The sequence below is a fragment of the Neopsephotus bourkii genome, unplaced genomic scaffold (assembly GCF_033783945.1).
Source record: "Neopsephotus bourkii isolate Nb327-2 ecotype Australia unplaced genomic scaffold, CSIRO-AGI_Nbou_v1 NB_272, whole genome shotgun sequence".
Lineage (NCBI taxonomy): Eukaryota > Metazoa > Chordata > Aves > Psittaciformes > Psittacidae > Neopsephotus > Neopsephotus bourkii.
In genome coordinates this window covers 546775-574447 of record NW_026900781.1, presented here as the reverse complement: position 1 = coordinate 574447, position 27673 = coordinate 546775, and the positions used below count along the sequence as shown (strand labels likewise).

The 27673-nt window shown below is 43.0% G+C and overlaps 1 protein-coding gene across 9 annotated transcripts in view; it reads right to left on the bottom strand.

The window, feature by feature from the left end:
- The window catches only part of SMARCD3 (SWI/SNF related, matrix associated, actin dependent regulator of chromatin, subfamily d, member 3), an 83716-nt gene that overhangs the window by 37775 nt on the left and 18268 nt on the right, over nucleotides 1–27673 (bottom strand). For 4 of the 9 annotated variants that reach the window (XM_061346300.1, XM_061346299.1, XM_061346298.1 and 1 more), the window contains 2 exons: nucleotides 4882–5099; nucleotides 1709–1751 (listed from right to left, as the gene is read on the bottom strand). In XM_061346300.1, coding sequence (XP_061202284.1) covers nucleotides 1709–1751; nucleotides 4882–5090 — 252 coding nt within the window. In that variant the 5' untranslated portion in view covers nucleotides 5091–5099. Of the gene's footprint in view, nucleotides 1–1708; nucleotides 1752–4881; nucleotides 5100–12904; nucleotides 13058–14877; nucleotides 14902–15546; nucleotides 15955–15985; nucleotides 16382–17628; nucleotides 17654–27673 lie in introns of those variants that run through there. The other 5 variants (XM_061346305.1, XM_061346297.1, XM_061346304.1 and 2 more) reach the window with 5 other exon arrangements.

Genomic DNA, 27673 nt, shown 5'->3' with positions numbered 1-27673 from the left:
TATCCCATGAAGGGCGAGCATAAGGAAGTTCTGATACACTGACTGCAGCCTAATGGAGTACCTTAATCCAAACACAATGTCACACCATCAATACCAACACGCCAGCTGCACTGATAAAAACTCCATTGCAGACAGAACTCTACCAATTAGTGTTGCCTTATCACTCCATCAGTTAAAATTATTAACTCACAGCAACAAAGATACTGAAAGGCAAGAAGACTTGGTAACAGCCTGATCCTGAAAGGTGCTAGCATTTGTATAGGTTTTTGACATATTTGAATAAGGCTCTATCTATTAAAGAACTATTATGAATCTGATAAACAGAGGCCCAAGTCTTCTGTTGCCAGAAAACTTCAGTTACCTCTGCTGTGAAGGAGACCTTTTTATCTCAGAAAGGTACCAGACGGGGGGGTGGGAGGGGGGGTGGAAGAAGAGCCTTGAAATGGACATATATTTAAAGCAACAGCCTCACCACAGAGGACATACAGTGTTCTGTGGAAACAGTATGTGTGGGACAGACAGAATTTACAGCACAAGAAATGTAGTTTTCATTCTAAGAAAGTAGAGACTCCAAGCAAGATACAGAAATGCAGGAATAGCTTCAATACAAATACCATGGAGGCTGCGAGTAGTTCAAACTTCTGGACTTAATTGTAGCTTAGTCCTTTCAAGACAGCAGCATGAGAGAACTAATGGCTAAGCTATGAGGGGCTGTGCTTTCAAAGGGTGGCTCGAATTACAAGAAATGAAGTGATGATACGACATGAGGAATACCAAAGTGGGCTCACCTCCTCAGAAAGCTGGCACTAGGTACCTGCAGAATGCCACAGAAGAGAATGTGGAGGCTGCTGGGAAGTCTGGGCTTACACTAGCAGTGGAGAGGTAGACTTGTAAAGGACATGGAGATCTACACACCTTTCAAAGTGATTTTTATTCCAGAAAAAGCACCAGAAGCTAAAGAAACTGGGTCTAGGATGTGACACGGCTGTGTGTTTTGAAGACTAAGGAAGCTTGCATTTTGGGACCAAGTAGGTTTGGGGAGAACTGTACAGAAGAGGACACAGGAAAGGAAACATCTGGGAATAATGAAAGAGAAGAGGAGCAGAGAGAAATTTTGATGTTTACAAAGGAAGTAGAAGATTTAAGCACTGAGGATCAAGCATAGGCAGACACTAAAAGCTAGACATATCCCCAGGGATAAGAGAATTAATAACTCTCTGGACAATGCAGGCCCCTTGAACTGTTGTTTACATGGGTTCACTGGAGTCCTACTAGGATGCAACCACAGAGATTAGAACCTGGCAGCTCTACTGGGCCAGAGAGACCTGAGAACAAGCCCATCTCCTACAGGCACAGCTGTGCCCTGAACTAGCTTTTGGCCAGCCTCAAAATTTGATCAAAAACATCCCTAAGACCCAGAGGGCCCCAGCGTCAAGTCTATAGTTCACGGCCCAGCACCACTGTCCATCCAGCAAGTGGCAGTGCTGGCTCGGCTAACCCAGGGCACGAGGCCGGCACAGGCCGGCTGTGCTCCACACTCCCAGCCCCCAGCTCCAGCCCCAGCCTAGCTTTCGAGACTTTTACCCACTGCCTACTTACTTTTTAATTAGATTTTTAAACAAAAAGTGAAAGTATTTTCTAAAACCCCTCTAATTACACTAAGATCCTGAACTGATTGTGAAGGGAATAGGAAATGAAAGCGACTCACCCTCTGAGGGAGAATTTTGTCAGCCATCTTCCTCCTCTTGGCACTGTACATTTTTTAAAGAAAAAAACACGTTACCATGGTGACAGATCTAGGAGTAACGAGGCCACCTGCTAAATTATCCTGACATCTCCACATGCTGGTGCACAGCTGTGCATGCATCAGCAAAAGGGTCTCACCCATGCCCAGGACCTAGGACCCCTTCTCTCAGCAGCCTGGGGAGGTAGTTAGCTAAGAACAAATCAGGGCTGTCTGTTATGCATCTTGGAAAGAAGTGTGCAAGTTCTTTGATCACAGCATCTTCTATGGTGCCGGGCAGCAATGTATGCAAGTGCATGTGCTCATGCTGTCTGTGGATGCAGAAAAAACATGTAGGAGGACAGTGTGCGTGTGTGAAAATGGCATAGATACACCTATGCACATGCACATGTAAGTGGTTGAGTGTCTGTAAACAGAATGTGAACTTGTTCAAACAAATGATGTGCACTCATTCATTCAAGCCTAAAACTGAGTGCTGATGAAAACATGTATGTGTATTCCATATGACGTATGAAAACACACATATATACACACCCTTCCCTACATATATACATTTGTTTTATTATAATGCATTTGCATGAGCGATATGCAAAGGTGATGACACGCAAAAGGGCTTACATTTCCACATTTTTCATCTTTATGAACATACAAGTGGAAAGATATATGTGTGCCTGCTGTGTATATACATAATGTGTCCATACCCATATGTAAGCACATTTACAAATCTGCTTTTAAAAACATCCTTGTATTTGTGAACAGACACAAATGTATATGTGCCTAAGAAATGGTTCTGTCAGGATGATTGCCAAATACATTGTCTTTTGAACTCTTCAGATTCTAAAACCTCTTTGTGCCCACCAAACCCATCATCTAGCTCTCTCTAACAAGGCCAAGAAGGAACTCAGACCTTATTCTTCACCTCTATAATTTGTGAGGCCTTTATCTTTAAGCAGGAAATGAATCATTCCATCTGTGACAGACAATTGGGAGAAAACAACTGCCTGCTACCACTCTGCCATGTCACATGGATGCCCCTCCTTACTGTCTTTATACAGGAAGTCTGTCATCAGCTATGTCCACGTAAAAATTGTTTCCACGCACATTGCTGTGTAGGAAGGGAGTACCCTTCCTACATTTGCTAATAAGAAGCCTGGCCTGAAATACCACATCCTTAGATTCTCTCCTTTGCCCATAGAAGCCAAGACTGAGGAACTCTTTGTGCCCAGAGGTGCAAACTACATCCTTCCTCAGGGGCAGAAAATTCATCCACACAGTCACACCCCACCTCGTAGGTGAAAAATGTCCCTTTTTTAAAGTGTATGAGTGTTACATGGTGTGAACCTCCAACACCTTCCACAGCTCACAAAATCAAATCTGCACTGCAACACTTCACAGAATATGGAAGTAATGCATGAACAAACTCCACCTTTCCAAAGGGAAATGGGATAGGCACACACATGCAAAAAACCCAAAGGCTTGCAATTAAAAAGCAAAGATCAAGGACACCGAAAAAGCCCCAACAACCTGCGTCTCAACCAGTTCTCCTAGAGTCTATTACAGAAATGAGATTTTGGTCTCCACCAAACCTGCCAAGAAAGGGTGACTACACCTTTTTGGCCTGTTTGTGCCATACAACATAGGAGTCTATTACTCCCAGACCTGCACCTAAGGTGCCAGGAAAGTCTGCCTGAAAAAAAAAAAACCAAACAAAAAACAAAAAACAAAACCAGAAGAATTTCAATGGGAAACAACAGGGAGGCATAAATGAACAAGAGGGAAATATTCAACACATTATCTGAGGGGAAGACATGGCAGAAGAAACAGAGAAACACTCCTGGGCACCTAGGAAGCACTAGTGTGAGCTGGATTTGCTACATGAGAGATCACTGCTGGGTTCCAAATGAGAAGCACAGAAGTTGAGAACGGGGGAGGGGGAACACTTTCTTTTGTGAGTTACAACATCTAATTTTAGAAAATACTTCTAAAGTTATGACTAAAGTTTACCTTAATTAATCAACAGGGGCAAATTTTCAGGTTATAACAACCATGTATATTTGAAGGCTAGGCATTATTTTGTGCAGTTTCCAGGAGTACCTCCTGGTAGGTGCTGTGGAACATGCATTTTGCCTAGTGCTGGGGAAGTCCTCCAAGATGCACATACATTTCCTGCGCTCATGTGCTGCTCTCATACACATTCCTTCTGTATTCAATCTTATCCAATCATAATATATCAATACTCTCAGGATTGGTGTCCTTTCCAGATGCATCCCAGATATAAGCATTCCCAAGTCTGGCTTGCTGATCCAAGGCAAATAACTCAGAAAGAGCAGGGCTCCTAAAGAACTGAGCTAAGAGAATCATATTTTACCTACAACTCGATATGATGACACCACCAGAACATTGTCTCCATCTATATATACACCTATACTGTTTTGCAAAAGGCAGATCACCTAAATGTCTGCTGTATTTATCAGGAACTGGCTCACACTAGGAACCCAAGAGTGCTGAGGTTAATAAGTTGCCCAAAGAAATTAGCTGTTACTTAAGAGAGAATGCATTCAGCACTGTACAAAGTGGCACATTTTAAAAAGAAAGTTCCTTTAAAAAAAAAACTCTAATGATATGAAATTATTTTCTATGCATATCTCTTTAGTTTATATGCAGGAATGCCTGTGGCAATTGCAAGTTTTATTACCACTCTCCTGAGTAACTACAGTACTTCACATGACAAATGAAATTTATTTTCTACTTGTCTTGTTTACAAACCATTTTCTTAGCCAGTCAGAAATTAGAGAAAATATACACACCAGATAATGCAGTAATTGTACTATATTAGAAGAGATCTGTTCATAAACTTTAAAGGCTAAATATAACAGCCAGGTTTATAGCCCGATAAACCTGTGAGGTAAAAGCATTATAACTGCAAAGCCAGACATTAGTAAAGGTCAGTTTGTTCAAGATCATTCACAAAGTAGAGAGTAAAATTTACCAATCTTTTTCCTGCTTTAAGAAACAAACAATATCTAAATCTTCTATCCTGTCTTGTTTGATCTTAAAGGTGTTACCTATTACTAAAAAGATACTGTTTTTTTTCTCCCTCAAATTGTCCTCCCGTATTTTCTTTCTGGAACACTCACCTCCTAGTTCGGTTCTGAGTGGCTTGCTGCTGCTGTTGCACTTGCTGCTGCACCTGCTGTTGCTGGACCTGCTGTGGTGCAGTGCGTTTTCTTGTTGTTTCCATCACGGTCTGGGGCATCCCAGGTCGCACTGAGGGGCTTCCAACGTATGGGGGACCTGGGGGACCCATGGGAGCCCCCTGATGGGGCATTCGAGCTCCTGATGGCATCCCAGGTCGCTAGAGAGGAAGCGAAACAGAAAGAAGAGCCAGTTTGGTCCCTGATTCTTCAGCTTCTAAGACATTTGTACTTAATCAAACACTAGCTCCAGTACATTCCCCATTTTAACCATCCTGTAAACACTAAGCAGCAACACAGAGCACTGGTATTTCCTGGATATAGTAAAGAGGCATTCAGTGATAAAGTAGACAGGAAAGAAGGATGAAAAATACTAGGCTTGGGAAAACACTCTTTGGTCAGTAACATATCCAGACCAGCTTAAAGAAAGCTCTACCTTCAGACCGAAGAAAAAGCTCCATGGCAGCTACACGCAGCCCAGATTGGTGCAGTTCACATGCTAATCAAGCCACAAGCAAGCTCACATCTACAGCGCTTCAGATTCTGCACTGACTAGCAGGCTGCTTTGATCAGAAGGGAGACTGTAACAAGCAAAGGTGAACCTTGAAACACAATGGTAAAACATTTTCCATTAAGAGCCCTCTGCTTCACCTACACCGGAGAGCAGTGTAAGTTCATAAAGTGACAAGCATCTTTTAAGAAAAGGTGATGTCTCTATCAAGCCTTTAAAATAAAAAGAAAAAAGGGAATGTGGTAGCTTGTCAGCAGCCCCTATAGGCGTTCTAAGTCCTGACATTTATGTTGACTTCAGCATGCTCTGGAGAGACACTCAGGGTCAAATCAAAAGCTTAATGCTGATCAAGACACAGAGTAATCTCGATTCTAAATCCTAGAAGTTTGTAGTCATCATGGAAAAACACCAGTAAAATAATTACCACCTGTAAAATAGAATTTAAAACAGAAAGAAGAGCTTAGTTTCATTCTAATTATCGAGATGCTTATTATCTGTCTACATATATATGAAAATACAGAGAAATGCACACATAGCCTATAGGCATCTGAACTGGTATATGAATAAAGATAAGTACACACATACACACACAAAAAAATAAAGTCTTTTGAAAGTAAAATCCCTCTACAAAGTTTTCTAAGGGAACCAAGAGGCAGTAGCATCCATTATGGATACATGACGTAAAGTAATTGTTTCTGAAAAGGAAGGCACATGCAGTGTGTTGCTGGGACTCACACTTTTTAGCATATTCATAAGCAACCTGGGAGGGGAAGAAGGGAGGGATTAAAAAAACAAAAGAGGAAAAAATGGAAAAAATAAGAGAAAAAAAAGCAAGGAAGTGAAAAAGTTTGTTGATAATGTTAAGTTATTCAAGCTGGCAAGGATGAAGGCCAGCTTCAAAGAACTGCAGAAGGACTTTTATGAGACAGAATGAACGTTAAAAAGGAAGATGAAAATGGATTTCAATACATAATGAAGTGAATAACATGGGGGAAAACCAATCCAGTCATCATATACAAAACAAGGGGCTCTGAGCTGACTGTAGCCCAACAGAAGCATGATGTTAAACAGACATGTCCAGGAAAAAAAATAATACAGCAGTTCACTGCTTACTAGAGGTCAAAAAAAAAAGCCATTAAACAAAAGAAATGACAAGGAAAGGAACAGAGAACATCACTGTGCCCCTGTCCATAGTCTGCCCACACGATGAATGCTACGTGCAGTTCTGGTTCCTGCAGGTACCAGTAGAGTAAAACTGAAAAAAACAACAAAGAATGGCACAGGAATGATTAAGATATGGAACTGCATCCAAGTAACTGAAAATAAATACACTATGATTTTCCATCACAAAAGAGGTAACCTGAGGGGGGCATTTACTAGAGCTCTGCAAAATCATGAGTGGCCTGGAGGTGGCAGTTGGGGATTGACTGTTCGATGCCCCTTCCAGAATAACGAAGTTCAGTCATCAGAGTTGGTTAGGAGGAGTCAGGCTCTCAGACAGCCAAAAGAGGATATAGTCTGCCTCACAGTGGGTAGTCAGCCTGTGAAACCCCTTTCCAAAGAGGTGCTAATGACATGGAAAACATATTTGGCTCAGAAACTTCACTAAGTTATCAACAGTTAAAGCCAAGAAAAAGTACTAGGGAGAAGTACACTAGTGGTCTCCAAAGGGAGGTGCTTGCACCATGGAGGGTATGGAGGACAGTCCACTGGGAGATGGGAAGAAAAAGGTCTTTGCACCACTAATAAATAAAATAAAAATAATAAAAAAGTTTATTTAATCTTTACATCATCCTTTTATAATTTGTAAAGATGTAATTACAATATATAATTACATATTATTCTAAACATAATTTGGACCTGCATCTGCAAATTAACCACCCACGTGCACTGTGGCCCCCAAAGCCCCAGCTCAGTGCCCTCCCTGATCATCACAAGTTTTCAACATTCCTTGCACTCGTATGCATGAAGAAGGGGAATGATCAGCAAAGAATCAATGGCTACAATCAGTATGGAGAGAGGAAGAAGGCTGAGGTAGGACACAGACCAGCACAGGGAACCAAGCACATGAATTCAGCAAGTATTCATGTATGAAACTGGTTGTGGGTCTGGCCACTGAGCAGAGAAGCAGAAGGACGCAGTAAAAAGGCAAAGCTGAGGCTCTGTGCAGAGCTGGAAACATCTCCCATAAACACAGAGCTATGAAAACTGCTGGAACAGAGCAGCTCTCTCCGTTCCCACGTACTCACACCCACCCTCTGACCCAGGCAGAGTCAGCAGGAACAAATGGCCCAGAAAACGCTTCTCACTTAAGCTTGTACTTAACATCTCTCTGTTGTCTGTCAACCTACACCTCGTGGCCATCTTGCAGCAAAGAGCAGACCACTGGGCCTGCTGTTGCCTGTCAATCAGCTGGGGACATTTGACAGGCATTCAGGAGAGACAAGATCCCGAGCACTCCCATCTCATGTTCATCCCTCATGGAGACTGTCTGGCCACAAGGATCAGACTGCAGGCCCTCTTTCCTGCTACTACGAAGGACACATTAAGGCCTGGAGAACAAGGTCAGCAAGCCAGGCCTACTCTCAGTCTAAGCCTGAGGTCTTTGAGCTTCCTTCAGTTCCCTTTGTTACACATCAAAATAGGAAAAACACAGAGAAATGACAAAATAGAGAAAAAAGAGACTGCTCTAGTAAAAGCATATTCAATTTCCCTTCTCCTGTTCCCATCGCCAGTATCACCCACAGAAGAAATATAACTTACTGCACAATTGCCATCTCCCTGCTGCAAGCCCACCAGACTTCCAAGATACAAAAATGTTTTCTCTATGTAAACTTGTAAAAGGAGAACACACAAGCAGTACCTTACATGTCTAAAAGCCTATTTTGTTCTCTAACACACGTGCAAGACAAGGCAGTGACACATAATACACTGAATTTTTCACAATATTGACATTAAAAAAAAAAAAAGATGTCTTCATACGAAAGAGTACTTCACTACCATTACGTCTTTTGAAAGAAATCTTGGAGGTGCACCTATCTAGGGGTTAGGATCTGTCTCTCGCCTCTTCTCAGAGGGATGCAATCTTTCCTGAACAAGTATCTTCCATGGTAAAGGCTGCAGTGCAAAACAGCACTGACACATCCTCCTTCCTAGGAAATTGTTTACCCTAGACACCTCTACCTGACCCAACTGTTCTTACCCACAGACCTAACCACTTTTTTTCCTGCATTGACTCCATATACATATACTCTGCAGTACTTCACTTTAATGGACAGAGGGGAAAATCACTGTGGGGCACAGGAAATGAGTAAGATCACACTATGTCCCCTGCTGAAGGGACCACTCTCACAGCTCTGAGAAGATGAAGAGTAGAGCAGAGCTGCCTGCAGAGCAAGGACAGAGTACAGCACTTAGAGAGCCAGGGGGGTTGAACTAGGTATCTTCAAGGTCCCTTCTAACCCTAACCATTCTGTGGTTCTGTGAAAGGCGCACAACCAATGCTTCATGCTTGTATACTGGTCCCTAAGAGTTCTGCTGACTGCCCGCATTACTGTACACAGTCTACCGCTGCCCCTGACTACACCCTTCCAAAACTAAGCACAGTGTCAGTGCCACAAGCATACCACCTCCCTCCCCAACAACTGCTGCCAAGTCCCTATCGCTGCCTTCCACTGCCCAGTTTCCAAAGCCACACATCTGGCTTTTCTACTTTCTTCCCTGCCTGAACCTTCTATCACATCAGATGACAGTTTCTTTCCACTTCGCCATTCTTCAAGTGAACTTCTCCTCCCTCGTGGCAGAAATGAGAGACAGCACTGGAGTGGTGCTTTTCTATGTATTTCTGCTGCAGTCTTTTCTCCAGGGACATCAACATCATAGTGACCAAAATGCTGAAGCAGAAAAAGGAAGGGTTCCTGTCTGGACATACCAGACAGAGGAAAATAACCTGGAAACTGACAAGTGAAAATGTCAAGAAAAGAAGAGCAAAACCACCTACAAGATCCTTAGAAAGAGACTGAACAAAGAGCAGGAAGTCAGTGCAATGCCATGTAGCATTGAGCTGCACCTACAGCAATTTCTTCTTCTGAAAGACTCAACTTTATCCATGTTTGTACTACACAGAAGGACTCTGATGGCATGCAGTGAACAGCCATGGGCTTCTTGTTAACACAGCAACTGGCAGATTTTGAGAACAGCAATAATTACCAAGTATACAAACAGCATGTTTTTTTAACTAAAAATAGAAGCTACCTTGGCTAGACAATATATCCTGCCAAGGCATTACAGTAGCTACTGATTTCTATAGGACATAAGCAAAAGCAAGGGGAGATGCCAGATGCTGTCTGGAGGTACAAATGGATCACTAGAAGTATCTGAAACAACTAAGAAATTCGGACTAGACTGGTGCTTCCTGATGGCAACCAGTTTCTGACTGCACAAATGGTTTCCCAGACAGCTTCTCTCCTCTCTTATAACTGCAGATGTTACTTCATATGAATTCCCTTTTAAAATCTATGAATTTTATAGTGATTTAATAAGGAGAAACATCAGTATTGCAATTCTTTTAACATGTCTGCCATATTCACCTTCCTCCATTTCCCAAAAGCTTTCACATCCTGGCATAAAGGTCTAACTGTTCCAGGTTCCACTCAACTTTACATAATGTCCACAAAAATCCAAAAATCTTTAACTTAAAAACCATCACATTTACAAAAATTGCAACTTGAGAAGAAGTTTCAATTTCATATATGTCCATTCACGGCTCAGAATAATCAGACATCAAGCTGCAAATGAAGCACTTGTATGCATCCAAGAAAGAAAAACAAAACTATCTTTGGAACTGAAAGTAACAAGTCCTATATACCATTGAGTTCCATCAGCTTGCTCATTTTAATAGATCTGATTACATCCACTACTGTGATGATACAGTGAATGAAAAGGATTTTGTGTGAAGAACCATCAGAACGCACCTTTTCACTCTGTAAAAAGAAATGCTTTGACAAGGGAGAAGTAACAGAGCTCTCCAACAGCATGAGTATCATGGAAAGAGAGGAGACTGAGCAAGAGCTCGCTGTCTCTTCCCTGACAAGAATTAGCAGTTGGCAGGACCAAAGACTTCCTTACGCAAGATAAGCTGCAAAAATTCCTGACACAAAACCCTGTGAATGCTAAAAGTTTATATGGGTTCAGGAAGACATCAGCGGACTAACCTACATGGATAAAATCCATGCAGAGATACCACGCATAGAAGGCGGCTTTGGGTCAGAAAGCTCTAGGGCTACAAAATGCTAAGTATTGAGATCAAGCATCACTACATTTTCGCCTTGTTCGTGTAATTCCATGCAGTCTTCTGCTGCTTCCTGCAACTGAGTACACTTGGGCCAAATGATCCAGTGTGACTGTTTTCATATTCCTACAGTATTTCTTAAAAAAAACCCAAACAACTAACCAAACAAGGAAGAAAAAAAGGAAAAAAGAAAAAAAAACACCAAACCACCAAAACCAACAAAAACAGAAGAGCAATTCAAACCTTTCACAGATCGATTACATCTATGCACTTATATTCATCAGCAAATCCAAGATTTCTCAATGAGCAACTCAAATTAGTTTAACAAGCCAATACTGCACAAAATCACACTGATCTCTACTGAAGTCCTAGCTGTAACTAATATAATCAATACAATTTTCTTTTCTTAATTGTGTGTGAACTTTTCTGTATCTGCTAGCCTGCAGTTAGTCCAGGCTAGGAAAGGACAAACCTGCCATTTGTGTTCGGACCTTACTTACATGGCTGAACACTATGGTGTTTTCACCCTACCAGCCTTCTGCAAATACCCGCCAAATCAAGTTTCTCCACTGCGGTAAGGTCCCTTGATTTCTCCAAGCTGTCTTATACTTACCGCAAACATCTCCTTGTTTAACAAACCAGGGAAATGCGTATGCAACAAACCAGTGATTCCATTCCAGGACCTGTGCCCTGACACTGTCCCAGCACAGAGAACCATGCAGACAGCCCTTTATTAGGGAAATGGAACAAACTTTCCAAAAATGACAGTTCATGAAGCTCTTTTCTAGCCTTTCTAGTGTTAGCTGATTTATGCTCTGACAAGATAGCATTTATAGCCAAGGTAATATAAAAATAAGTGGGATATTTTTCATTAGTAAAGTTCTACTTTTTTCAAACCTAGTATTCTCCTCACTTCACTACTTCTACTAGTGATCTCTACAAGCTGATGACTGGGTGGAAGAAACAGTCACTTTTATCCACTTAAAACAGATGGCCATTCTAATAAAACAAATATAATTTTTATGCCATAGTGAAATGTAAGTCCGTAAGATCATACAGTCCTTCCTCGTCTCAAGTAAGTACCACCAGTACCTCTGTTTACTTCTTTAACCAATGCCTAAGAGCCTCCAGTGACAGAGATTTTGCAACTTTCCTAATCAATCTCCATCCTTAGATACTATAAATAGAAAAAAATAAGAAACTCTTATTCCTGAAGTCTTCACAGGCCTCCCACTACTACTGTCCTCTGAGCTACCCCACTTCTTCCTTGTTAGTTATGCAAACAACCAAAATCAGAAAAATATTCTTGTAAGTATATGCCATGGATTTACAACTGCTTCTGTATTATTCTCTGCCCCATCTCTTAACAAGACTAACAGTTTACTTGCTTTCTTAGGAGCAGTGGCTACACACTAGTCAGTTCACAGGGACATCCAAGTCTTGCTGCTGAATGGTCACAGTTCAATGCATGAGGAGATTCAAAACTTGCTTATGTAATTCACTGCTCATCCCCTTTTCCAAGTTGCTGATAAATCTGTTAGATACTCTGTACATCTTTAGGGCACCACACCTGTCTCTTTGTCTTTTTTAACACTGGCAACAAGTTATTTATCACTCTATTAAACATCTATTTACATGATGGTATGCTTTTAGACCTTTCTTTCACTGTACTTGAAATTATAACACCATTTCTGTACTTGTCATAAAATTCTATTACTGGATTTGAGAGGTAGGTAATGAGACAAAAAGAAGACTGAGGATAAGCAAGGGAGTCACATAAGTGATACACAGGTTCGTATAAATTAGCAGTCTTGATGCGTAACTAATAGTAAACTGTACAGATTGGCAGGAACTATCAAAAAAAACACATATTAGCAGAAAATAAATATGGATGAGGACTTGTATTAACAACAAGAGCTTCCTAAGCAAAGTGCAGAGGACAAAGAACAGATCGCTATGGGAAAAAGAAGGTGATCTGAACTGACAGCAGGTATATTGTAAATACAGATATGACTTGATAGTTAAGAAAGGGACATAGACTTTTACAGGCGTATCTTTTGTATAAAAGGCAAGAAGATTGGTTTTGGAAGGAAGCTAAAGTGGGAACAGAAAAAGGACACAAAAGCAGATTTAAAAGGTCAGAACAACAGGACAAGAAAACGAACCTCTCAGCAGCTTCTTGTGTGAAGATGACACAGGCAAGGTCGACAGTACAAGGCACCAAAGAGAAGGCTGCTGCAAGTGAGTCACAAAGGACAAATGTCTGGACAAGAGCTTTAGCACAATCTGCATCACAGACCTTCTCAAGGCTATATGGGAAGATACCTGTTTGAGTAAGAAAAATTAAGAAAAAGAAAAAAAAAAGGGGGTGGGGGGCTGGTAGAGGAAGACAAAGGTAACATCCTTTAAAGGGATACAGCCAGCAGAGAGGCCTGTGTTAGGGTCTAGAGGATAGAATAAACCAAGAAAAGGAACAGCCTGCAGGAAGATAAAAAACTTGGTCTGGGTCAACAAAATTTAAGACAACAGCTGGACACCTACAGGAAGATATCATAAAGACAGCCTGGAACGTACTAGTGGACAGTAGAAAACGCATCAGTAAGGAGATAAATCAACATAAGTGTGGTGATTAAAACCGTATTAATCCACAAAAGTGCTAGAAACAGAGAAGAGAGGTACAATAACAAAAAAAGAGGACAAAGTGAGGGATGACACCTTTGGGAAACAAAAAAAAATTACCTCTTCCCACAAAACAAATGTGCAAGATCCTGATCAAACAGACGTAAAAGAATTATAAAAACAAATAACTGAAACAACTCTTAAAAAGAAGAACTGCTAACCAGAGGTGTACCAAACTATCAAGAACTCCAGCAGAATGAGAATGAAGTATTGCACTTGGGATTTTTAATCACTAAGAGATTTCACCCTTCAAAGGTTATCTTACTTGACTGGGACAAAAAAGGAAAAAGACATCTTCTAAGCTGCCCATATGGTAAAGAACAAAGGCAAGATCAGGTGCACAAGAGCAAAGTGACCTTAGCAAAGGAACGTATGTTTCCAGAAAGATCAAGCGAATCCAAAAGCTAACTGCACTTGGGAAATACTGCAAAATTATCCTGTTCATTAAAGTGCTCACATAGCAAAAAATTTTCTCACAACTTTCTACCTCTATTTACCTCTCCCCTTTTTTTTTTGGGGGGGGGGGGCAGGGGAGACAGAAGAAGCCTGCAATAACCAACTCAAATAATGTTAGCATAGATAAAAAAAACAAAACAAAACATAATTTTAAGAGGAGATCTTCCCCTGGAATTAGAGCAGAAACTGACTCCAAGGAATTCCAGTAAAGTTCACTATGTAACTTTATTTTTCAAGGAATTAATTCAGATGCTGACACACTGTGGTTGGTAATAAAACTCAATAGCCAGCAATATGTAAACTCAAGGTAATGGCTGTGATGGCACATGGTCTTATTGGTAGGATATGGGCCTAAAGACATAAAATGAAGTCATAATTTTTTTTCACCTTTTCTAAGTAACAGAAGACTGACTATCCCCACCTGCGTTTTGATCAAAATGAACCTGAGATGAGGAAGAAACTAAAGGAAGGAACAAACAAGGAAGCAAAAAAGGAGATTATCATGGAAGAAAGGAGCGGGTCATATAGAAGGTGTTCAGGCAACAGAGTAACAGACAAGAAGCTCCAGCCTCACTGACAAGTAGAGGGAAGATGGCAAAACAAATGCAGATATTCCAGGCAAATGCAGATATTCACATAAGATGCCACTAGTGGCAAAACTCCCAGGGCGGAAAAGACAGAGTATTCAGCATCCAAATAAGCAATGGAAATGAGTTCCGCTATATTCATTCTGGTATAAATTAAAAATTCGCATGCTGAAGAGGCTAGCATCCTGCTTTCACATGAAGTCCATCTAGGCACATTCACATAACTTTTTGCCACTCTTTTTGATCCTAAAGGAAGACAACTGGTGTGCAAATGCCAACAGAAACCTTGGAAAAGGCAAAAGCATCCCATTTGCCCACCCCTCCCACCTCGCCTATGGTTCTGCAGAGCTACAGCCATCCTTAGTGAGGCTACCTTAATGAACCTTAATACCCACAACAAAAGCACTGCTACAGACCTGCACACTTGATCCTCAGTCATCCTTGTACATCTGCCAACCTCACATCAGACTGCTCCTGTACAGTGGCACCACATCACATGTTCCCTGCTCTCACAAACACAGAATGCCACCTAAAGTCCTTAGCCTCGCAAGTCCCACCATATTCAGGATCTGCAGGACACATGCTAGCTCCTACACACCTGAAATAAAGTCAAATTATGGAGACAATCCAGGAGCCCGCTGTGAGCTCCACAGATTTCTATGATCTCTGCAAAAGAACCCCCACCTGACGTCTTCAAAAAGGTGTCACAGGAGGTGGCGGAATCTTCAAGAGAGAAAGCACTTGGGATACTATCAGCACCCAAACATCTGCATCCCTTGGGACTCTTTAACAGTCTTATTTTTGTTAACTGTGTATCAATATAAGAAATCCATATGTTATAAATGGTGACTGCCCTCAATCACTAGAGTCATTTAAAGAACATCATTTCCAATGGCAGCAAAACAGGGTTAGCATTTCCCCTTAAATGGAGATGGAAGACCTGATTCTTAAACAAAAGCTGGAAAAATTTTAAAGATCTTAAGGATTGTTTTAATTAAGCATGGTACCCTGAAATTCTCTCGTGGGTGAGTTCTCATACTGTTACAGATCTGCAGAGCTAATCTCTCCAAGCCCCTGAAAGTCACCTGTTAAGTAGCCAGAGGATACATAAGAGCCAAGACTGGAGACAAGACCGAGAGGCAGTACCACAAGACTTCATCAGGCTTTCATCAGAATTGCTTCTCAAAACACAAGTTTGATTACAGAACAAAGTGTCCTACAAGCCCATTTGGGTCAGATCCAGTGCAGATTCTGCACCATGATCAGACTGAAAAGCACGCTATTCACCATTCATGGAGAATCAAAGCAAAAATCACAGCACACATCCCCCCCAGACACAAGCCTGTATTATCAATGAATCCGTGCATATTCTGGGGCTTTACAGACCCCAGTGCTCTCCTGGCAAGGCAGTTAGTAGCGCCCCAGGAGCACACTGCAGGAGCCGATCCAGCCCAGCACAGAGCCTCCAGTTTCCACTCATCCCTCTATTCAGAGCCAGCCAGCTCACTAACTTTCCCGACTCACCACCCCATGGACCAGAAACTCAAAAAGTTTGCTTTTCGTAGCTTTGCGAGCCCCTCCTGTAACTTCGTCTGTAGCCATCAGGGTCTGCTCAGCCTCTCTCACTCTCTCTCTTCCTCTTTCTTTCCCTTTTCTGCCTTTTTCTCCAACTCTCCCCTCTGAGTCCTGCTGGGCTCTCACACTTCTAATAGCACGGAGTGGGGAGGGGGCCCCTTCAGGGCCTTCCTGACGGCCCACTCGAGCTAAGCCTCAGCTGCTGCATTCCTCCACTGATAAGCCAGAAATAGTTTGTGCTGCCGGGTTCTGTGTGTTTACTCTGCAGGGACAGAAAATCCAGCTTTTTAAACCTCTCTGTCCAAACAGCAGAGATAAGCAGGAGGCAAACTGAAAACATGCCTCAGCTTTTCCGTAGCAGCGCTGCAGCCTCTCCTCCTCTGCATCAGAGGATGGTAAATTCTGGGGCAAGGGGGAAGGGGGAGGGGGCAACTTCAGCAATGACACAGAACTCAGTACCTCACAGGGAGTGTTTTCCCATTAGAAAATGCAAGCAGGCGAGCAGTGAGAAACAATGGTTTTCCCTTGCTCCCACTGCTCCTCCTGCACTGCATTTCCAGGCCTTTTCCCTAGGGACCTGGCAGGCAGCACACAGAAACATTCACTGGCAGCATTTCCAGCATGTGAGGCTGAGAACTAACCCCTTTGGACAAGAGAGAGAAACAGCAGGAGGCTGAAAGCTGGGAACAGGGAGCGACAGCGTGTGAGAGCCAGGGGAAAGAAAGAGTGTGCGAGCAGCGGGAGGAAGGGGGCGGGGGGCAGCATGGCGACCACAGCGCCTGACTTGCTTCCATGCTCCCAGCCATCCACAGCCTCCCCCAGGGGTGACCGGGCTGAGGGTGCAATGCAAGGGTTCCAGTGGAGACCGCAGGTGACTGACAGGGGCAGAGAGTAACACCGCAGCTGCTGTGAGGCATCACAGCTTGATGCTTATCACACAAAGCCCTGCACAACAACACATGTGTTGTCCCAAGATGCTGCTGGAAACGGGGAGCCCACCTGCCACCCCGGGAAGGGGGACAGAAAGCAGCAGACCATTCCCTCTGCACTCGCCTGCTGCTACAGCGACCCTGGAAGGACATGGGCCAGTGCAGCTGCCGGGTGCTGGCAGCATGGCAGCCATTCTGCAAGCAGCAGTACTGGCTCCTCCATCATGGCAGAGCAGGCAACGGCGGCCTGGGGCACCAAACTGCAACAGCTCCTTGTGGGTCTGCGGCATGCGACGGGATGATGTTTCTCTGTCTGCCTAACACAGCAATAGCTGAGATGTTGCCAGGTTACGAGAGGGGTTTATTCTATTCCTCTGCTTGAAATTCTTGTCTAGGGGCTGTGAATTTTCTGGCAAGGCTTCCAACAGAAGAGAATCAGATCTGAAACAAGTACATTTCTGCCCTCAATCAGTAATAAAAACAAGCACAGAACAAGTATTGCCTCAGCCATGAGGCAGTGAAGAGGAAATCACAAGGCCATTTGCATAGGGGGGTGAAGGAAACAACCTCCACTGATTTTTAGGGTGACTCCAATCAAAGTGGTACAGTGTGGCAACAGCCATAGGAATCACGGAGGTTCTGGGAGGGGGAAACACTCTTTACGAGTTCCCATTCTCCCCTTCTGCCCTTCAGAAGGAATATGCCAAGCAAAGTGGTATGGCCTTATGCAGTGCCTAAACTACTCCTGAGGTTCTAGCCGACTGTAACTAAATATACATGTAATCTGGAACATAACTGCTGCACATCTCGTGAATCTGGTAGTATTAACAATCTTAAAAACGATTCTATCTGTCAGGATGCCTGACAAGGTGGCAGTGGGCTGGCATCTGCAGTGTTTTACAGATCCCAGAAGCACTCAGAAACGTTGGCTCCCATCTTGTGAACCCTTTCCCCTACTCCCAGCAAGACGACGTGCCTTTCCTTTAGCGAACGCAGACTGCTGCCTCCTGCACTTGCCGGAGAAGCTCCAGCTCTCGCTGCAGTGGAACTGCTAACACAGGCCCATGAAGGTGTTGCTATTCCCGTTCATTAAGGGCAGCCACCCGCAGTCCATTTAACGGCACAAACGCGGAACTAGCGGAACGCCGGAGCCCACCGCGGCTGGCTGCAGAAGCGAGCAGTCCCACGTCCTCCGCCCGCCAGCGCCGCCCGGTCCGCGAGGCGCCCGCAACTCGGGTCGTAAGCGCACGGGATGGCCGCCCCCCGGCGCCGCGGAGTGGGAAGGGGCCGAAGCGGCGGGGCGCGGCTGCAGGCTGCAGCGCGGCGCGCAGTCCCCCCTCGCGTCCCCCCGCGCTCCTCCGCCAGCACCATCGGCACCGAATGGCAACGGCGCGCCCGGCACGGGCAGGGCGTGCGCCACCGCGGTCCCAGGCGCGCCGCTGGCGGGCAGGCGGGCGGAGGGAAGACCAAGCCGCACGCCCCACGCCGGGTCAGGCCAGGCCAAGCCGAACCGAACCGAAGCGAAGCGGGCCACCCGCAGATCCCGCGGGCCCCGATCGCGGCGGCGCGCATGCCCGGCGCGGCTCCCGTGAAGGTCAGCCGTGGCCTAGCGGGGGACGCGCGGGCGGGGACGGCCGGACGCGCGGGAGGGAGCGGCCTTAACCCCTTCGGCGCCGCGTCCGGGGAGAAGGGGGGCGGGGGTCACGCCACTGGTGAGCCGCTGTCCCGGGGACCGCGGCTGACCCCGCCCGTATGCAGAGGAAAGCGCGGGCGGCGCGGTTCGGGGAAGGGTGGCTGAGTCAGTGTCGCGTTGGGGGCAGGAGCTCGGTAACGCGGGCATCGGCCGGGCTGGGCCGCAGGACTTCCCGAGGGGGAGAAAAAGCAGAACCGGGAACCCGGCAGGGGTTGTGCGGCTCCAGTGACAGCCAGACATCAGAGGAAGGCACCTCGCCGGTGCTGGCCACATTCCCGCCCTGCGGCCCATCCGTCGCTGCGGTCGGTACCGCCCTGCCGGCACGGTGAGGGCACGGCGGCGGGGCTGAGGCTGGTTCATTGTTCTGAGCGGTTACGGATGAAGTAAAAGGCCTCAGCTGCTCCCATCAACAGCCGCTGCATTACTACGTTCTGGAGAAGGGAGGACAGAGCACGGAGCGTTGCTGAATTTCCATTTAGTGCCATACAATACGTATTGCATTCTTTCTGGATGCTCTAACAGGCTTAATATAAAGAGCTAACCTGAAAAGAGCATCAAATTACAAGGTCAGACACTTGAAAATTAAGGAATGGCAGACACACTGTAGCCATACACCGAGTAAAAGTAAAAAAGAAAAGATAATAAAATCATGTAATTTTAAAACTCAGTTCTTACTTAGTATGATTGTAGGTCTCTAGGTACTCAAGAAATCAGGAGAAGCAGCTCTTTTGTTTTGCAAATGAAAAATAAGGTACAAGTGGATGGAAGTGACTTGAAGCATCACCTAGTTGAGAATGAGTCCTGTGTCCTGTGATTCTCCCACTCGCCACAACACTGTTCAAGGAAAATGTGCAATACATTTACACAAAAGGGTGAAGGTTACAGCGAAAGAATGTCTTCTCCCAGATTAAGAGAAAAATCACGTATTTTATTTTGATTCTATTTTCCCTATATGTTTTTTCTACATTTAAGACAACAAAGCTGGTGAAGAGCCTTAAGCCCGTCTTGTGAGGAACAGCTTGAGGGAACTGGGGTTGTTTAGGAGTAGAGAAGGCTCAGGGGGACCTTACTGCTGTCTACAACTACCTGAAAGGAGGATGGATTGAGGAGGTGGCTGGTCTCCCAAGGATGGAACAAGAGGAAACAGCTGTCCCAGGGGAGGTTTAGACTGGATATTTGGAAAAATTTCTTCACTGAACAGGTAGTTAAGCATTGGACAGGCTGATCAGGGAAGTGGTGGAGTCACTGCCTCTGTCACAAATAGACAAGCCCCTCAGTGACATGGTTTAGTGGTGGACTTGGCAGTCCTGGGGTAACGCTTGGACTTGATGATCTTAAAGGTCTTTTCCAACCCAGTAGATTCTATATATTTCTTTTTTTTTTTTTTCATAAAAGCTTAGAAAATAAGTGTCTGTGCTTGGCTCAACTCTAGTCTTCCACAATTGCTACAAGTATCCTGGCAGCTCCCAGCCATTCTGGTCAGATGTCCGTGCCACAAGGTGTTCAGTAATGCATGTGCTAGTCTACTAGGCCCTGGAGGCTGGCACACCCTGGGAGGCCTCCAGTCATTCCCCCACAGCTTCCTTCATGCTCACTCCAGGTTATTCCTAGCCTGTTTTCTTTCAAGGGAAGGCTTACACTGTGCCTCCTTACCTCTTCAGACCACCTCTTCTCACACAAGTTTGTGTGTTTTGTGTTTACTTCTGGGCTAATTTTTGCACTTTTAAGATGGTTAAACTAAGATGGTCAAGTTAGAAAAGATACGAACCAAGTTGTTTGGGGGAGATACACTGGCAGCTGCTTTCAGGTTTTTGAGCTGCAGGTCATTCAAGAAGTACAGGAAGGTGCTGATTGCCTTAAAGAAGCATGGTTTGTCTTCCAGTTTTCAATGAAGTCAGGAGTGCTCTGTTCACTGACACTCAAAATATTCTAAACAGTTTTGGAAGTGATGCAATACAGCATAGAAAACATACTAAAAAACAGAAAATATCCCAAGATTGAGGTTCTGTTTATGCTACAGAAATGCCCACTTGTTTCTGAGTTCAGAATTATTTGATACCAACAATACTTCTAATGAGCTAGAAAACATGCTTATTAAATTTCCTAGCAACATATGGTTTGGAAGGTTTACAGGTATGCTAGGAGAGATGATTTAAATCCTAAGAAGCTGGAGATATGGTTGAAAAACAGGACGTAATTCAATTAGAAATAGTGCAAGCTTCCACATCAAGATAGAAATCAACTATAAACAGAAGATTGAGAACTGGCTGAAGAGTTGGTGGGGTTTAGGTTGGGTTTTTTGTTTGCTTTCAGAGAAAATGTTTGGGTATGCAATTGATCATAAACTGAGTGTGAGTTAACAGTGCCACACTGACACAAAATAAGCAGGAAAAATGAACCCAGAAGAGCAGTAACTGAATGCTGCCCCACTTCTCTCATCCCCTTGGTGGCAGCAGAAGCAGTGGCAATGATACTCTAGATTATTCTTCTTTTTTTCTTCCTTATTTTGTCTCTGCTTCTTCCCCATCTCTTGTCCTCTCCAGGACACAAGCAGCCCCAGCTCACCATTTCCCCAAGGCTGCAAAACGTAATTCTCCAGTATTGCTGAAGAACCCTTCCAAAGTAATTCTTCTGTTGTGGTATGAACTGTTAATGCTTCAACCAGACTGTCCTTTGCAGTTTGGGTCTCTCTGGGTCAGAGAAAGTATGTGTGGGAGAAATCAAGATGGTTGTGGGGAGAACAGTAAGTGTGACAAGAACTGTAAAGCCCCAAAAGAGAAAATAACAGTCCAAATATCCAAAAAGGCTGCCGCAAATACAGGGAAGAGCTGCTCCTCATACACACAGTACAAGAAATAATAGATTTAAATTTCTCCCAGGAAGATTTATGTTAGATATTAGGGAAGAGTACAGCAGTAAAAATAGAGATGTTCTGGGATAGTTTGTCCAGCAGGGGCGGGAATCTCTATCACTGAAGGTCTTTACAAGAACAAGTTAGACAATCATCTGTCCACAGCAACATAGGCAGTTATAGATTCCAACTTGGGGCAGGACAAGGGACTGGCTGATTCCCAGGGATTCCTTCTGCCTTATTTCTGAAGACAAAAATAAGCTTTTTTTCTATCCAGGGTGGTTTCTCCTAACAGATTCCACAGATCTGATGCAAACAAATTCAAGCCAATCAGAAAGAGTCCGTTATATTTTATTTTTTTCATTTTGGAAAAAAATCCAGATCTGATTGCTTCAACAGTGTAAGAATAAGGAATCTGCATATGCAGATTGCTGCCATTTATCCTTTGTGACTTCCAAAGTATATATATAGTCTCATATATATATATACATCATATATAGACATATATATGTCTCATAGACCTGCCTTTCTGTTAGGCCTTCCTACTAACTGTTATTAAAAATCTAAAATCTATCTTCAATGAAGAATTACCATAAGCAATTCATAGCACACATAAAGAAAGAAGACTTGAAATAAAATCAAAAAAAGAAGAAATGAAGGCAAAGAAAAGCATTTGTCTCTGTCTCCAGAGGTTCCAAGCATTATACTGCAAAGGTAGAGAGATAATTACAAACTTACCTCCTGGTTATTTTAAAATTAAAGGCAACAGCAGGGATGAAAAGATAGAGAAAAAGATATTAAATACTATAGGATGCAAAATGAGTCATCACTATTATCATGGTATCAATCATACCTGCATTTTACAAATGCTGCACAATTCTGTGGGACCTCATAGTAAGCTGTCTACCCTTACTTATGATTTCTTCACCATCCCATCCTCACCAAACCCACTTTCCACACCTTCTGCAGCGACATCTGTGCATGGCTTCTGACATCTTCTTAGCAAAGAAGCAGAGTGCTACAGGTAGCAGTCCACAAAACTCATTTTCTAGCCAAGGGCCAAAGCAGAGCTGCAAAGTATGAGAAGTTAGTAGCAGGATTTTGGTCCTGGAAGTAGAATAAGAGAAAATAGGATACCGTGTTTGGAGTAGGGACTTCTGTTTCTCAAAAGTGAAGGAAATAGAGGAATTCTTGGTGGGGAATTATGGGGAAACAGAGAAAAAGGTAACTACCCTCAAACCTACTGCCCGCTAGTCCAAAAAGTTCAAGTATCTTCATGATGCTTGGTGGTTAGAATGATGGCTTTGGGGTGTGTTTGGTAAGAGCATCATAAAGATCATAAAGAGCTATCACTAATTGACAGAACACAGATGGGGAACTGCTGCATCAGTAAGTACACTGTTGTATAATCAATAGCAACCATATCATATGTAAGCCTTTTAGACGTAAATTTATTGCGTAGCACTTTTTAAACCTTGGTATTCCTATGGGGCAGCTGCTAAAACCCTGAGTTCTTTGAATGGCTGAGTGTGTTGTTTTAGTATATCTGGCTATTCCCACTCATTCTTTTACCAACATTTCTCTCAATGGTTCTTCCTTATGTTTCAAGTTTATGTTTTGAAGCATTTAGGTATAGCAGTCATACCCACACTCTCTCTCCTTTTGTCAGACTAAACGAGTGAAACTTATTTGTGCTCTTAAAACTGAGTGCCCATTTCTCATGATTCATCAGTCTTTCCATATCAGTCCCAGTTAGCCTATCTAGAACAAGAGGAAACAGAACTGTATTAAGTTTCCAGAAGGCCATGTACTCATGTGACATTAATACTTCTCTTTTCAGCATAAATCTCTACCAATCTTTGCTGGGTTCATAACTGCCTACCCCAATATTATGGGAGCAATACCCCCTATTCTCCTGCAAGTGTATTAATGTACTGGGCTGATTCTCCTTAATCACTACCATTAGATAAACCTCCAGCTTACAGTGTTAATTCCTGTTACAAGGCCTTAAGTGCATGACCGTGCACTAAATTGTTATCGGATATCATCTACTTCCTATTTGTGTAGTCTTCAGAATCATCCAGTTCTTTCCATACAACTTGTTCTCTTCTGCTTTAATGGACCTGTCTGTTTTGCATCATTAACAAATTTAATTACTACGCTTCCTATTTTTGTGCCATGCTCACGTTCTTTCCTCTTTCAAAATCATTCTTATACCTTGCATGGACCTAGGATCCGACTAGTGCTACTGCCTAGAATATTCTTGCCCTTCTGTATTGTAAGAAAATCAACAGGATTTCCTATTTTTTTATCAGGAAATATACTTTTAAGCCCATTTTGATCAATATTAATAATGCTAGGAATTATATCCTGTTCTCACTGAAAATAATTATAAAAGTATCTGTAGTTTAAGCAAATCAATAACAAGTAAATACTGACTGAAGGATGCATTAATATGCAAAGCTACATAAGAACAGAGAAACAGTCTTAGAAAGAACTAAGAGACTGGAAAAAGCAAGTAACCAAAGAAGGAAAATGGCAATCTTAGCACAGACTAGTAAATCCACCTCCCATTTCAACTAAACTAGGAGAACAATTAATAGGTGAATACAACCACATCAGACTTGGAGCAAATGAACTGAAAGCAGCAATATTGGTGAGCATGAAAAAACTGCATTGCCAGACAAGCCCAAGTATCTTTTAAAATTGTTTTATTTGGCAGAATACTTACAAAAATTACAAACAGATTACCCCCCCAAAAAAGTCAAAGTTAATCTCAAATAGTACATAATTACAGCAAACATCAATGACTTTGGAAGATGGTAGCCAGTGGGAAATGGCAAATGTAACTTATATGCAATGTAGTAAAACATCTTTATATATCTGAAATTCTTAACATGATAATTTTTATGTAAGTGCCAGGAAAAATCAAAATTACTTAAAGGTTATAAACAAAGACAAAAACAAGTGAAGGGAAGGGGCTACTGAGGACTCCAAGTATGGTTTTTATATCTAGATTGTTTTACCCTCTTCAAAGATCTAAAAGAGGGAAGTGAAAGACATGTAGATCAAAAATCCTGAAATGAGAGGCTTTTGGAGCAGTTTCCCAGCCAGTCAGGACAGAGGATAAAAACACAAATCAAATGGGCCATTAGGCAGAAGATTTAGGCTGGAAAAATTCAAGCAGGTGGTGGAAGATAAACTGAGGTGAAAGATCTGTGGTATGTCTGTAACAGCAGGTAAGATGGTTTTCTAATCTCTTCAGTGTTCCATTTACCTAGTACTTTATTATATATATATAAAATCACAGGAATATGGAAGCACCAGGCACAGCAGCTCATGACACAAAGACATGATTACAGTACTCAGGCTTCAGCTGGACAATAGGCTTTAAATTGAGGCTCTTTTTGAGCAAGTGTTGCAAAAGTGGAAGACGTGTGGCTCCAGCACAGTACAGTGGTTTGTCTCCTCAATTCTCACCAGGGCACAGGCACAGCAGGCTGGCAGATTACAGCTTAGAGCAACAAACTGCACTTGGCAGTGGAGTCATGAAGTTGTAAAGTGTGCACAGTAACACACTGCATATGCTCCGAGAATGGAACCCTGTCCAAGTGACAAGGCACATAAAAGGTAGCACAAGTCACTTGTTAAATGGGCTTCAAAACATATGTAGAAAAAAAACATAGTCAGAAGAAACATGAGTTGAATCATTATGGCATACAGCACTTTGCAAAATAAACAGAATTTACAATGATAAAACTCAAATAGCAGAAGGGTGTGCTTGTGTGAGGGTGAAGAGCTACATGTTGTAACTTAGGTCGTATTATCTGTCACATTTCTTCCCATTCTTGGTACTGGGTTGTTTCTAGGGCCTCAGAGTACAAGAGGTACCGATAAAAACAATGTAGTCTCTGCCCTTTACAGTTTACGAATTAAGTTAACAGATGGAAATAGAAAGAGTGCAAGGGAACAGCACTAGTCATCCTGACAGGCAGTGGACTTGGCACACCAGCTGTCTAGCTACTCTTATTTTGAATAGCCACCAAATCCTACTCTGTACACCCCATCCCTGGCACCTGTTTTCTGATCAAGTTATACCCAGACTGCAACTTGAAACCATAGAAACAACGTACTTGTGGACAATTTTGACTAGTCTGTTCTCTCTTGGGAAGTAAGTATGCTTCGTTCTTCAAAGAGAGTCCCTAGCGCTTAGATGCTACAATCAAGCCAGTACATGTACATATGATACAATTAAGTATGCTTAAGTTGCTGTAAGTATGATGCCAGATAATAAGACGTCTCTACTAAGGTTATAGAGAAAAAGGCTAAATTGTTAGAACGCTGAGATAACAAGAAAATTAGAAAATTATTTCTTTAAATTCCTTTAGTTAAGATGCTGGATATTAATCTGGAGTAGGGTATTCACCTGGTCTCAACAAGCATAAAACAAATTAGTTAAAAGTTTATGAATTATGGGGAGTAGAATAATTGGGGAAAAAATCCAACACAAAAAAAAGCTTGTCATATATCTGCTCAATCTTTTGTCTACAACATAACTGGTTCATTTTCTACTGCATCTGATCTATATCAGCTCTTCTATTTAGCTGACTTTGTCTTAACAGCTACTTCTTTTTTTTTCCTCCATTTTTTCACCTCTTTCTGCTATTTGAGTCAATCCTTCCTTTCCCCAGTCAAACTCCTGCCATTGCTTTCACCACTGCAATTCTGTCTTTTCTGATCTTGGCAAATAATATATATATATATATATATATATATATATATTTTAGTCTACTTAGAATGCTGCTGGCAAAAATTTGCTCTGAAACTGTCTAAAATTCCACATACAGGAGTAAGAAAGTGTCCACTTATTCCGCATCCCTCTCTCTTAACCATTTGCTGATTTTACCCCACCCTCTGACAGCTTTGCCATGCATTTATGCGTCTGTGAGGGTGGTGAGGCACAGGTCGCCCAGAGAGAAGCTGTGGCTGCCCCATCCCTGGCAGTGTTCAAGGTCAGGTAGAATGGAGCTTGGAGCAACCTGGTCTAGTGGAAGGTGTCCCTGCCTGTGGCAGGGAGTTGAAACTGCATGAGTTTTAAGGTCCCTTCCAACCCAAACCAGTCTGGCATTCTAGGATTCATCATGCCGCTTAACTCCAGGATGTCTTGCCTCTTCCACACTGCTGCAAGAAGTCAACAGTCACAGTTCCTCATGAGAAATCATTTAATCAAGAATCAGTTGCAGGCATACACCTTTCTCTTCATTGTGGCCTCATTTTAAGGCTTAGCACTTTCTTCCCTATTTTCCCCTTTATATGTTAACTTCGGTTATCTATCGAAGGGCCAATTTTGTGAATCCTCTTGCCTGCTTACAGGACACAGTTCTCTGACATTTCAAAACAGACATACTGAAGATCAATTCCTAACACAGGTGACTGTGGAGCAGAAAAAAAAGTGCTCTGCTGGACCTGATTCTTATTATTAATAAGGAAGAAATGGTCAGAAACATGAAGGGGAGGGCAGTCTTGGCTGGATCACAAGATAGAGAATTTCAGGAACATGGAAGGATGGAGCAGGGCAGAAAACAGGATCACAGCCCTAGACGTCAGAAGAGCAGACACAAGGATCCACATGGAAGAGTCTCACAAGCTATGGCCTTGTAAAGAAGAGGGTTTTAGGATAGCTGGTTGATTTTCAAAGATCACCTCCTCCAGATTCAAGACTGGTTCAACAGGCAGGAAATCAAACAAAAGCAAGAGAAGGCACACGTGCATGAACAAGGAGCTCCTGGCTGAGCTCAAGCATTACAAGGAAGCATACGGTAGCAGAAGCAGGGCCAGGTGACAAGGAGGAATACAGAGACAGTGTCCAAGCATGCAGGAATGTGATTAGGGTAACAAAAGTCCACCGGGAGTTGAATCTGGTGAGGAACATGAAGGGCAGACAGGAAAAGACATACAAAATGTAGGCATACTGCTGAATGGGGTAGGGGACTTGCTGAGAAAGAATATAGAAAAGGCTGAAGTACTGAACGCCTTGTCTCCTTTATGAGTAAGATTCGCTGTCAGGAATCCCAGGCTCCTGAGACCAGTAAGGAAGTCTGGAGCAAGGAAGACTTGACCTTGGTGGAGGAAGACAAGGTCAGGGAGCATTTAAATAAGCTGGA